Consider the following 13,002-nt stretch of genomic DNA (forward strand, 5'->3'; position numbering starts at 1 on the left):
CGTGAGCTTCAGCGTGACCTACTCATTCACTCCCTCGTTAGGTGACAGCGCCATCGGGAGAAGGAGGCTGCAGTTTACTTAATGTCAAGGCGCACAGTCAGGGGGTAGATAAGGAGGCGTTGGCAAATATCAGAATCCTCTTCTGAGATCAAGTCCGCCCTGCCTTTATTGATCATTCTCTCTGTGCAGGGACTGGAGATGATCCCCAGGTGAGGTCAGGGGAGGGGGGATGAGAGTGGAGATGCCACCTTTGGGAGTGGTGACAGGTGGCAGGGAAGGGATGGCCCCCGTGGTGGGTGTGGCTTGCCCGTGGGAGAGGAGACAGTGCCTCGAGGTTTGCTGGCTCCAATTGGTGGCTAGTGAATGATTCATTTGTCAACCACTGTGCCCAGGCTGCCTGCCAGGAGGGTGCCCTGTGACCCAGTGCTTTCAAAATGAATGTGTTCTTTGAGTCATTCCCTCGAGTCACATTCACAGGCACCTACTGCTCGCTAAGCCCAGACTCCTCACACTACAGAAGGCCCAGGGGAGAAGGAGGGGTCCCAGCAGGGCTGTTGAACCAGCAAACAGCGGGCCAGAAGGGGACAGGCAGGCCGCTGGGCCAGGGGCCAGAGGGAAGAGTGATACGATCAGGGTGTGTGCGTGCGTGTGTACACCTGAGTGTACGTGGGGGGAGTGTCTGACTCGTGTGCGTGCATCTGTGTGTGTGTGCATTGGGGGGGCGTGTGCATTATGCACAGATGTGGGAAGCTCGGAGGCAGTGGCCCCATCTCCCAGGACCCACAGCGCCTTTAGGAGGGGAGAGGGTGGCGCTGCTCCCGGCCCAGGGACAGACAGCAGTGACAGAGAGCTCAAGGCATGACAGGGGTCAGCAGCCCAGGAGGCTGGGGCCCCCAAGCCCCTTCACTCGCGTGCACACGCACGCCCACACAGAGGTACTCAGCCCAGAGGGCCTGCCCCTTGCCCTGGACAGAGACAGAAAAGGAGAGACACAGACACAAGGGAGGAGGCCACGTGAGGAGGGAGGCAGAGACTGGAGTGATGCGGCCACAAGCCCAGGGACGTCTGGGGCCACCAGAAGCTGGAGGACAACGAAGGATGCTCCTATAGAGCCTCTGGAGGTAGTATGGCCCTGGCGACACCTTGATTTCAGACATCTGGCCTCTAGAATCGTGTGAGGATAAAGTTCTACTGTTTTAAGCCACCTAGGTTGCCGGTCATTTGTCACAGCTGCGCCAGGAAACCAACTCAGCTGGTGTGGAGAGAGGGCTGGGGGAGGGGGAGCTGAGTAGGGGGGTGGGGGCTGAGGAAGGAGATTAAGGTTGGCCTGAGTGGGTGGGTGGGAAAAGGTGGCTTTTTTCCTCTCAAAGTTCCCAGCTCTCTCAAATCAGAGCAATTGTCTGACTATCAGAATGCCCAGAGTAACTGTCACTGGCCTGGGGGTCCCTTTGGTGTTCTACATGCCTGACTCCTGACGCAGTTTCCTACTTGTGGAAGACACAGACGAAACGTGGGAAGTCACTGTGAGCTGGACATTCAACCACATTCATTCAGCAAACATTTATTAAGCTCCTACTGTGCTGCCAGGCTGAAAAGTCGAGCAGCAACCAGATCCCCAAGGGATGCTGGGCCCCTGGAAAACCCTGACACAAACAGCCCTCATGCCCTCATTTCGTGCACAGCATTTCCTTCAGGGCTCATCTGTAGGTCTGGGAAACTCCGACAAACCTGGATTTGGGTTTTACGAACACTGACATTGAACCCCACGTCTTCTCCAGTTGGGAGACAAGCGACCCCCCCCCCCCCGGCCCCTGCCCCCCGCCGCGGCTTGGCAGACAGCCAGCTCTCCCCGTCCTGAGCCACGCTGGGCCACCAGCCCCGAGGGACACCTTAGTCGGACCGCAGGGACTTGTACCTCAGGTGCCGGGGAGGGTGATATTTTCGTGCCCTGACCCTAGGACTGTAATGTCACTTCACCCTGGAGGAGTAGCCCCGCTGGTTCCGGTTGCCGCAGTTCGGCTCCCGCGGGCGGAGCGTGTCTCCAGGAGGCGGGGCGTCAGCCTCCCGGGGGCGGGGCCTCGGCTCCAAGGGCGTCGGCTCCAAAGGCGACGTATGCGGCATGCAGGGGACAGGGCAGGCGCGCTCAAGCTGCCAGGCAGCTTCAGCCTCTGCGCTTGCGCTTGAGCTTGAGCCTGCGTATTCGGCCGGACCCGCCTTCGGCGGACAGCTGCGCTACCCACCCCGGGGCGGGCGGGCCGGCCTGGGCTGGGCTGGCGGGCTGGCGGGCTGGCGCGCTGGCGCGCTGGCGGGCGGGCGGGCCGGGCCGGGCCGGGGCGGGGCGGGATCTCCGCTCCCGCCGTGAGCACCCTGGGAGCCGGCCGCCTCGCGTCCGGGCCCTTCTCCTTCCCGCGGGGGATCTGGGCCCCTGGGGAGGGACCTCATGGAGGTAGCTGGCCCGGGGACCTGCGGTGGAGGGGGCGCGGCACTGGACGCGGAAGGGCGGCCAGCACCCCAGGCGAGGGTGCACTTCCGAGTGACGAGGTTCATCATGGAGGCAGGTAACCGCAGCCGGGAAGAGGGCTGGCGCCGCGCGGACGGGACGTGGAGGCAAGAGCCGCAGTGCTGCAATTTCACCCAGCTGGCCCCAGCCCGCCGCGGGAGCACCGAGCGGGCAGGCAGGGGCTGGCATAGCGAGGATCCGCTTCCCGAAAGATGGGACCCGCCAAATTCGGTGCTGGCGTGGCTGAGCGGAGGGAAGAGACCGGGCCTGCCCTGCCCTAGCGGAGGCTGGGAGGCTCGGCTTAGGGGTACCGGCCTCTGCCTTTCCGCCACGCCCTGCACACTAGGCTTTGAGCTGCGAGGCATATGCGGTCATGGCCATTTCATGGGCGGGCGCGTAGGTCCAAAGAGAGGATGTGGAGCCTAGAAGGCCCCAACTAGAAGGTGGCGGAATCGGGGCACCCGCATCTCGATTGAGTGTACTGCGCCTTCTGACACACCTGCCTCGCAGCATACGGGGACGCTGGCACTTGGTCACACGGAGCCTTTTGGAGCCCTTGGTGAGGCTCCTGTCAAACCTTGCTGACGAGGTCCCATCACATCTAGGGCCCAGGGGCTTCCCCGGTGGCGCAGTAGTTGAGAATCCGCCTGCCAATGCAGGGGGCACGGGTTCCATCTCTGGTCCGGGAAGATCCCACATGCCGCGGAGCAACACAGCCCGTGCGCCACAACTACTAAGCCTGCAGTGCTGTAACTACTGAAGCCCGCGCGCCTAGAGCCCGTGCTCCGCAACAAGAGAAGCCACCGCAATGAGAAGCCCGCGCACCATAACGAAGAGTAGCCCCCGCTCGCCACAACTAGAGAAAGCCCGCGCGCAGCAACGAAGACCCAATGCAGCAAATAAATAAACAAACATACAGGGAACTCCGGCAAATTTAAGTCTAAAAACCAAACAAACAAACAACCCCCCCCCAAAAACCCCCAAACAAAACAACTGGGAGCCGGGGCGCAACTTGTGTTTTGAACCCTGCCGGGGCATCCACACCGTAGTGTTGGGCGCTCCTGCTCCGAAGGCGAGGCGATGTAGCTGATTGGCTTCTGGTAGAAACACTTTATCTGTCAATAGTGGTTTCCTCAGCTGACAGATAGCTGTTGCCGATCTTTGTTACTTTGTATGCATTCTGTGGAGGAGGGCAATTTTTGTTACTTTGTGTGCATTCTGCGGTGAGTCCGCTTTCAAGTCAAGGTGGGCAGAGTCTTCGGAAATAGCGCAGGACCCTTAATCCCAGTGATTTGTACATTTAATTTCCAGGAAGTTTTGCAAAGTGTATAAGGAAGGATGGCAGTGCCCCCTCATATACCCCATTCATCTGCTTGGAGGATCCATGTAAACCAGGGAAGCATGCTACCCTTTGAGGGTTTGCTATATAAAAAACAAGACTTGGAGGGTCATGTGCAGTAATACCACCTAATCTGACATCTCTGAGAATGAGTGGTCCCATGTAGGAACTATCTATGAAACTGAAGTTTAAACCTGGAAATGCTAAAACCTAAATGCTAAAAGTTAATGCTAAAATGTTTTGCATATGCCCTTGCCCTCTGTGTGAGGCTAAATACCGGTCCTCCAAAGATTTCCCCATCCTAATTCCCAGAACCTGTGACTGTTACCTCATGTAGCAACAGAGATTTTGCAGCTGGGATTAAGCATCTTGATGTTGGGGAACTATCCTAGGCTATCTGGTGGGCCCAATATAATCACACCCATCCTTAGAGAGAGAGGCAGGAGGAGTAGATAGGCCACGTGATGATGGAAGCAGAGTTAGAAGATGCTGCACCGCTGGCTTTGAAGATGGAGGAAGGGGCCGTGAGCCAAAGATTGCGGGCGCTTCTAGAAGCTGGAAAGGGCAAGGGAGTGGATTCTCCTCTGGAACCTCCAGAAGGAACCAGCCCTGCCGACACCTTGAACTTAGCCCCCTAAGACTCATTTTGGACTTCTGACCACCGGGATTGTAAGAGAAAAAAGTATGTGTTGTTTTAAGCCACTTAGTTTGTGGTAACTTGTTACAGCAGCCCTGGGGAACTAATACACCTTTTTAGGTAGAGGATGTTGAACACAATTTTAATGATTGTTGGTTGTTCTCCACCTTCTTTCATTCTATGGGATGTCATTTAACTTTCCCTTATTAACCCTGGTCATTTTGAATTTCTTTTGGTTCTGTGACCCAATGCAGTGATTTCCCTAGGAGCTGTCAGGGGGATTTAGGGCTTTAACCCCTAAATCAAACCATCATGCTCTGTTTTTTGAGTTCTGTTCCCTTTTCAGTATGTTGCTCTTTTTCCCTCGAGCCTGGCTGTGGGCATTGATGTTGCTTTTCTCCTGCTCTGCCTGCGGTTGCCTTTGGCAGTCACCCTGCTTGCTTTTCTTGCCTTTTCTAACCTGTGGACTAGTAAACCAGTGCTGAGTATAATCTTAAACTATGACCTCGGGACTTGTGGCATCTGTTTGATACTCAGAGGCCTTTTTCCTCCTGTCACCTTGGCAGGATTTTGGTTAGATGAGCTGCAGAGGTGGGGGCAACCTCTAGTTAAATGCCTGCTAAGGTGGAAACAGGCACACAACTTGGTCCTTTTCAAGATGTGCAGAAAGGGATATGCCAGGTGCAGTAGTTTGAAGCCTTGCTTCTCCTGGCGTGGCCTTGAGGCTTGGGAGAAGTGTGGAGCCCACAGAGCTACTGAAGGGAATGCTGCACTTCAGCGTGACCCCCAGGGGCTTGTTAGCACGTTAGAGTCTGAGAAGCTTGCGTCTAAATCCCTCCGGTCGAGGACCCAGTGGAAGGCACGGAAGCCCCTGCCAGCTGGGCCCTGAGCTCTCGGTCTTGTCAGAACAGGGATGTGCACCCCTAGGGCCCAACCTGGCGGCTCCCCTCACACTTTGCAGGGAGTGAGCCCTGGATGAAGCACTCCCCTGCCTGCTTTCTCTCGGTAGGTGTCAAGCTAGGGATGCGGTCCATCCCCATCGCCACCGCCTGTGCCATATACCATAAGTTCTCCTGCGAGATCGACCTGGACGCCTATGACCCCTACTTGGTGGCCATGTCTTCCCTTTACTTGGCCGGCAAAGTGGAGGAGCAGCACCTGCGTACTCGTGACATCATCAACGTTTCCAACAGGTAGCTGCTTCCGGTGTCCCCCTGAATGGGAGGCCAGAGAAGGATCTCACTAGGCCCTGCCCCCCAGGCGGCAGCAGTCCAACTAAGAAGGAGGCACTGGGGTGGCCTTGCACTGGGGCCGGGAGCACTAACAGCAAAGGCAGGAGTGAACCAGAAGCAGGGGCACCTGTACGAGAGAAGCTGGGGCCAGATTTTGGGAAGCCTCAGAGGCCAGGTGGGGTGCAGAGGGGAGTGGGAAAGAGGGTGTCCCTAGCGTCGCAGGCAGGCACAGCTGGAGCAGAGGGAGCTCGCACAGTGTGTACATACAGCTGATTCGCTTTGTGATACAGCAGAAACTGACACACCATTGTAAAGCAATTATACTCCAATAAGAGTGTTAAAAAAATAAATAAAAGATCAAATTCTATTCTAAAAAAAAAAAAAGATTCTCGTGGAGTCTTGGACAGGCTGGATGGAACCAGTTGGGTTCTGGGGCCGCCGTCCTATTTAGATGGTGTGGAAACTTGGTCAGAGCTGCTCAGGGGTGTCTCTCGCAGTCCTGAGCCCGAGCGGCTGTGTTCCTTTTGGGGAAGGACACGGGGGTCCAGCTGGCTGGGCAGGCTGTGCCGAGGTCCCGGGGCCTGGGAGGAAGCAATTTATGGAAAGTTAGTGCGTCATAGCCTTTCCAGGAACTCTAATCGATAGGGAAGAAAACTATTTTGTGCTGCTTCTCTTTTAAGAAACAGTTAACGGAAAAGCACTCCCCACCCCGTAAACATGACAGGTTCATGGTGTACCTTCAAAGAGTAGGAGAAAAACAGGAGAGGCAACTGCGGAAGGGCAGCTGGAGTCCACGTGTAGTTGCCAGGGCCCCAGCGGGGAGGGCGGGCGGGCACGAGGGGAAGCTGTGGGGCGGGGCGCTCTAATAGGACGTTGGCACCGCTGTGGTTCTGTGGGGAAATCGGAAGAGGAGGGAGGCGCGGGGAAGGGCGAGTCAGCGCAGAGAACTGGGATCACTTGAGTGTGTATCCCATTCCCGTCCAGCTTGGTGATCTTGCATAGGTGGGAGTGTTGTGGACGAATAAGGTGTAAATAAGGACAGAAAGATCTGGAATGAAAGACAATGGAAAACTAAAATACATTTACATTTCTGAGGGCATCATTCTTGTGTTTAAATGCCTTCCTTGGGCCCAGAGTGAGAGCCCCAGGCATCGCCGCCCCGGGTGCAAAGACTGTTCCTCTGGAGACATTGCAGAGAGCCCATCTTTACACTCGATGTCCTGCTGAGGAGGTGGGACAGCCATGGGGCTAATGCTAGAAGTGGCTTCTTTCGTCTCTGGTTACCGTTTCTATCGCATACATAGACCCGTAGGTGGAGAGTGGTTGATGGTGACCCTATGCTGATCAACAGCACAGGGGCCCTGGCGTTGCATCCGGATATCCCATGACTGGGGGCTCCTGGGGCCACCCACTTCTGCCGTCAGCCATGCTGTTTCTCTGCACAGGTACTTCCACCCGGACAGCGAGCCCTTGGAACTGGACTCACGCTTTTGGGAGCTCCGGGACAGCATCGTGCAGTGTGAGCTGTTCGTACTGCGGGTTCTGCGTTTCCAGGTCTCCTTCCAGCACCCTCACAAGGTATGTGCTGGGGGGGTCGCCGACAGTTCCCAGAGGCACGAAGCTGTTTGCTTTTTATCCGGAAAGTGCAGCCCCCTGAGCCTGGAGCCACGCGGGGCCCTGAGGAGGAGCAGTGACCGGCTCGGGCAGCCTCGCGCGTCCCCACTCTTGGGGTCCCTCAGGCAGCTCTAATTTCAGCTGCTGCCTTTCCGCCCGCTCGGCTGTGGCTGCAAGCCGCGATCCGCGTGCCCTCTGAAGCCCGTGCCCGTCCCCAGACCGGTATAAGTTGTTTGTTCACTGAGCTACGGGGAGGCAGGGCCCGTTTCCTGACCTGCCGAGTCCCTGGGCCAGGAGTTGCTGCCCCGCCTCAGAGCTCACGCCAGCTCAGCTGTGTGTACGAACCCACGAGAAAAGCCTGGTCACTCACCATTCACAGCTAGGAGTGCATTCGTCCCAGCAGAAGAATTGCTTCAGAAAAGCAGCAGAAGGGGCACGTGAATCCGTAGAGCACTCGGAAGGCCCCTGTGCGCAGCTGGAAAGGCGGCCTGCAGAGAGGCAGGGGAGGGCTTGGGACGTGGGCCTTCCCGACCGCCTCCCTAGTCCCAGAGCCACTGGTGGAGGTTCCCAGCCGTAGTGCTTTCTGTCGGCATGCAGTGCAGGGCTGCCCTCCTCAGTGGCACTCCCCGTGGGCTCAGGACAGCGTGGTGTTCGGGCAGAGGGGGTGCCGACAGATGGCCGAGCTGGAGGGCATTCAGAGGCCCTAGCGCCCCGAGAGCCAGTGTCCAGTGTCTGGCTGGCCCCTAGCCTCAGGCTGGACTGTGGGTGCCATGCCCTGTCGTGCAGATCGGGACGCTGTTTCTGGAGTTTTAATGTTTGAGCTGGGCCAAGGGGATGAGCAGAATGATCGCTGATGGTGGCCAGCACAGGGCCACGTTGACAGAGAGGGACAGTGGCGGGGTGGCCATTGAGAGTGGCTGAGCGGGTTTTGGGAGCCGGGCCTGGAGGCTGAGAGCAGGCGGGCCCAAGGGGACCGAGGCGGGGCTGGAGGTGAACCTGGCAGGAGGGTGGGGCAAGGCCCGTGGAAGGCACTGGGGCTTTTTTCCAATGGCACCGGGAGGCGACATCCGATCTGTGGTGAATACACATCGTGACAGCCTAGGGGCGAGTGGCTGGTGGGCAGACAGGCCGCAGGCTCACAGTGAGGAGGCAGGTGGCTGGGGCCAGCTGACTGGCGTGTCTTTGCAGTACCTGCTCCACTACCTGGTGTCACTCAAGAACTGGCTGAACCGTTACAGCTGGCAGCGCAGCCCCGTCTCCATCACCGCCTGGGCCCTGCTGCGGGACAGCTACCACGGGAGGCTGTGCCTCCGGTTCCAAGCTCAGCACATAGCCGTGGCAGTGCTCCACCTGGCCCTGCAGGCCTATGGGGTCGAGGTGCCCGCTGAGGCCGAGGCCGAGAAGCCATGGTGGCAGGTGAGGTGACTGCGTTGGCAGTCCCCCTTGGCGTGTGTCCCCCTCTTCTCTGCCTGAGGTCCCTGTACCTGGTGTCACATTTCTTTGTAGTAATTATCCACAAAGAAAGATACGGGCTACTTGGGAACCTTGAAGCTTGAGGATACTCTGTCCTAAGTGTCTAAGGCAGGCTCTCCCCCTCGACACTGTGGGCGTTCAGGGCCGGATGCAGGATGTTGGGCAGGACAGCCAGGCGTCGCCAAGTGCCTCGGGGTAGGGATCACCCCTGGCTGAGAACTACTGAGGTCAACCAAGCCCTGTTTTTGAACTGAGTGGGAGCTTCTCATTGATCCGAGGTTAATAAGTCTGGCTTCACGTCAGAAGACATATAGGGGGTGCTCTAAAAAGACACTGCTTGGTAGGTAGGTAGATAGATGATGTGTGGCTGGATAGGTGATGGTGGGTGGTGGGATGGAGAGATGATAGAAAAGGAGGTCGTTGGATAATAGATGGGGGTGTGGATGCATAGATGGATAAGACAGGTGACACCCCGCTTCCCCCAGATGTACTGAATGCCAAGAGTAGTTTGTTGAGAGCTGGGTGAACTGTGTGTGTCAGAAAGGCTGCAGTCCTAGCGGGTTTCCCTGGGTAGTCCCACTGTTTCTTAAAATGGGATTTTGACATCATTTTCTGTTTTTCCTTTCCTATACTTGAAGTTTGCTGCCCCTCTCTTCATGACACCCCATTGTCCCTCCTTGTCCTACAGTGAGGTTCCATGTAAGCAGACTTTGGGGTGACGGAAGGCTCCTCCTTTTTGGGCACCACCCCTTCCATGTGAACCCACAGTGGCTGCCTCCCCCTTCCTGAGGCTCCCTCCCCCCGGCCTGCTCGCCCTTCCTGGGAGGTCACAGCTTCTTTCTGTGCTTCATTGTCCTTTATTGCCTGTCTACCCCCCCCCCCCCGCCACCACCCCAAGGCCAGGGACCTTATCTGCTTCATCAGCTGCCCCACGCCCAGTGCCTGGGCAGGTGGGGGGCAAAGGGCGGCTGTGTGGACAAAAGCATTGCTCCGTGCCGGGCTTCTTGGGGACTTCCAGATCACGTGAGCCCAATGTCCCCACTCTCTTGAATCAGGTGGCGGCGCAAGGGGCCGCTGCTTCCTGGCCCATCCTGGGCTACTTGAATCTGCCGGGTCATCACTGGCTTCCTCTGTGTGTCTTCCGTGCTGCTCACCTTTCTCTTCACTTGCTCCTGCCCGTGACCAGGGCTGGAGCTGCCACAGCACCCTCTGCCTCCCACTCTCGGCCGTCACCCCTTGCCCCTCATGAGAGGAGAGCACGGGGAACAGCTCCGCCGCGGGCCTCTTTTCTGGGCGACACACACTTAACCCAGCAATCGTTCTCCTGGACGAGGCCGCCCCTCTGGGCGGTACACCTGCGCTTCCCTCGCTCTTGTCTTTCCGGGTGGCTCTGGGTTGCATGCACGGGAGCGGTCGGGCATCCTTTGAGCAGGTGAGGGCCACTTGCTTGGTGACGTGTGGCTGCTGATGGGCCGCCTGCCCCGCCCCCAGATGCTTCCTCTAAACCGTGAGACACTCTTCCTGCTCACCTGCTCTCAGCCGCCACTTCTCTGAAGTCGCTCGTCTGCCCTCGAGCGTGGCAGCCGTGGCAGTGGGGTGGCCGTTTGTGCCCAGGTGCTTCGGGCCTCTGGGTGGATGAGGCTCTGGCTCTAAAGCAGTAGCGAGGTGCAGCAGGTGTCAGAATTCCCATCTTTTTAAGGCCGAGTCCTGTTCCGTGGTACGGCTGGGCCACGTCATGTTGGTTCGTTCCTCCATGGAGGACACTTGGATTGTTTCCAGCTTTTGGCCCTGGACTACTTTCTAAAAAAAAAAATTTATTTATTTACATGGCTGCGCCGGGTCTTGGCTGCAACAGGCGGGCTCCTTAGTTGCAGCTCGCATGTGGGATCTAGTTCCCTGACCAGGGATCGAACCCGGGCCTGCTGCATTGGGAGTGCGGAGTCTTAGCCACTGTGCCACCGGGGAAGTCCCGGCCCTGGACTACTTTTTAACGATCATTTCTTGGCTTGGGGTCTCCAAGAGCATACAGCTCGTGGACCCTGACAAGCAAGCCTGTATTTCTTTTCTTTTTTTTTTTAACCTCTTTATTGGAGTATAATTGCTTTACAGTGGTGTGTTAGTTTCTGCTTTATAACAAAGTGAATCAGTTATACATATACATACATCCCCATATCTCCTCCGTCTTGCATCTCCCTCCCTCCCACCCTCCCTATCCCACCCCTTTAGGTGGTCACAAAGCACCGAGCTGATCTCCCTGTGCTATGCAAGCCTGTATTTCTGAAGTATTTATTTTCCAACCAGAGTCCAGGGGGTGACAGCTGATCTTCCTGAGCCAGTGGTCGAGGGAGGGGGTGTTTCCAGGTCACTATCTCCCACCTGAAGTGACAGCCTGTGGAGAGTTCAGGCTTCCTTTGGTGGCCATGCAGCAGGGTGGACTCAGGTCCAGCTTTTGCCCTAGCTCAGCCCTGGGCCTTGACCTTCGTGGTACCTTGATTCCCCAGGCAGCAACCCCCTGGCCCAGGGGCCACGGCATCCAACCAAGGGCTCCTCGTTTTGCTTTTTACTTGCCGTGTCATCAGGGGTCCCCAGGAGCACCCTCAGGCTCGATGTGTTGCCGGGAGGACTCACAGAGTTCAGAAAAGCCATTATGCTCGTGGTTATGGGAGTTCGAGTTAGTTACCGGGGAAGGATAAAGGTTGAAATCAGCAAAGGTAAAAGGAACGGAGGACAGGTCCAGGAGAGACCAGATATGAGCTCCCAGGTCCCTCGGCCCTGGGCAAACCGAGACCCTCTCATCAGGCAGGGGCCTAGAGCTCCCCTCCCAGGAGCCAGGCCAGGACCAGACCTTCCTTGGGAACGTGCAGAGCTAAGCCCTCTTCATTTGGCCCCTGGGGACTCATGTTGCAATTTTATAAGCTCCGTGGCACAGTCAAGTGGTGGTCTGGGGACTTCCCTGGCAGTCCAGTGGTTAGGACTCGGCGCTCTCACAGCCGGGGCCCGGGTTCAATCCCTGGTCGGGGAACTAAGATCCAGCAAGCTGTGCAGTGTGGCCAAAAAAAAAGACGTGCTCTGGTCCAGGCTAGAGAGCAGGTCCACGTGTTCCCTAGGGGTTGGCCTAGGGTAGAGTGGGGTCCAGGAGACCTAGCCTATTTCTGAAAATGAACTCCCCACCCCTGCTCCCATGCTCAGAGACTGTGGACCTGAGAGCTCCAGGGGGAGGCAGGAGCCTGTCACCAGCTTCCCATGTAACCCAGGACAAGTCCCCTCTCGTGTATGAGTTGGACAATCACCACAGCCTCTTCCATCTGGAATGTTCTCTGCTTTGTGATCAGCCTCGGCAGGCTGGACCTGAACCGGCTGTGCAGAGAGCCACCCTCGTTTCCAATAGCCGAGTCCCCATGCCATCCCCCACCCCTGTGCACTGTGATTCTGTGCTTAGTGGCAGATGCCTTGTTTAACCGAGAGGGAGTCTAACCAGAACCTGTTTTCCTTCTCCTTTCTAGGTGTTTAGTGAAGACCTTACCAAGCCAATCATTGATAACATTGTGTCTGATCTCATTCAGATTTATACCATGGACACAGAGATCCCCTAAGGCCCTGGTCCAGGCCTGCCCAAAGAGAAGTCCGTGACGCTCGGCAGCCTGGGGATGGCACCGCCACAGGGCCGTGAACGCCGGCCCCCAGAGGACCAGCTGGAAGGGCTGGTGAAGGCGATGACTGTCCCCGGCAGCCGTGGTCTGGACAGTGACAGGAGCCACGCCTCCAGCGGGCGGGCTGGGAGTGCACCGCGAGGGGCTGCCGAGGCCAGGCGCTGCGTCTGCTTTTGTCCTTTGAGAGGACCTGACTGCCGTGGAGGGTGACATCATCGGAAGGAAAATCAAAGAAAGGATGGGACTGCGCCCCTGGGGATTTTCTAAAAGCCTGATTTATAGAATGAATTAATGTGCAACATAGATGGAATTTTATTTTGTGTAATAAAAGATACAAATGAACGGGGACACCCTGTGTTTGCTCTGTAGCCCGTGCTGCCCTGGGGGGGTTGTGGGTGCCATCCAGACTCGATTTCCCCTCAAATGCTCTCCAGTTGGAAGTGCCTGGGGTAGGCCCTCCACCACTTCTGGAAGGCAGGATGGCACAGCGTGTGCCTGCGTCACAATGACGTCCCCTAGGAGGGCCCACGTGTCCTCCCTCCTCTGCTGGCACCCTT

The 13,002-nt window shown here is 57.3% G+C and overlaps 1 protein-coding gene across 3 annotated transcripts; it reads left to right on the forward strand.

Annotated features, from left to right (window-relative positions):
• Positions 1-2,360: 2,360 nt before the first annotated feature.
• On the forward strand, positions 2,361-12,786 carry CCNQ (cyclin Q). Of its 3 annotated transcripts, none has more exons than XM_060087502.1 (5): positions 2,361-2,558; positions 5,486-5,669; positions 7,154-7,286; positions 8,511-8,738; positions 12,299-12,786. In XM_060087502.1, the coding sequence occupies exons 1-5, from the start codon at positions 2,441-2,443 to the stop codon at positions 12,386-12,388; spliced, it is 753 nt and encodes a 250-aa protein (XP_059943485.1). In that variant the 5' UTR covers positions 2,361-2,440; the 3' UTR covers positions 12,389-12,786. The 3 variants fall into 3 exon arrangements, with proteins under 3 accessions (XP_059943485.1, XP_059943487.1, XP_059943488.1); XM_060087504.1 differs by having other exon boundaries at positions 12,359-12,786; XM_060087505.1 differs by lacking the exon at positions 2,361-2,558 and adding an exon at positions 2,576-4,521.
• The last annotated feature ends 216 nt before the right edge of the window (positions 12,787-13,002 follow it).

Source organism: Mesoplodon densirostris, chromosome X, assembly GCF_025265405.1.
Source record: "Mesoplodon densirostris isolate mMesDen1 chromosome X, mMesDen1 primary haplotype, whole genome shotgun sequence".
In the NCBI taxonomy this organism is placed as follows: domain Eukaryota; kingdom Metazoa; phylum Chordata; class Mammalia; order Artiodactyla; family Ziphiidae; genus Mesoplodon; species Mesoplodon densirostris.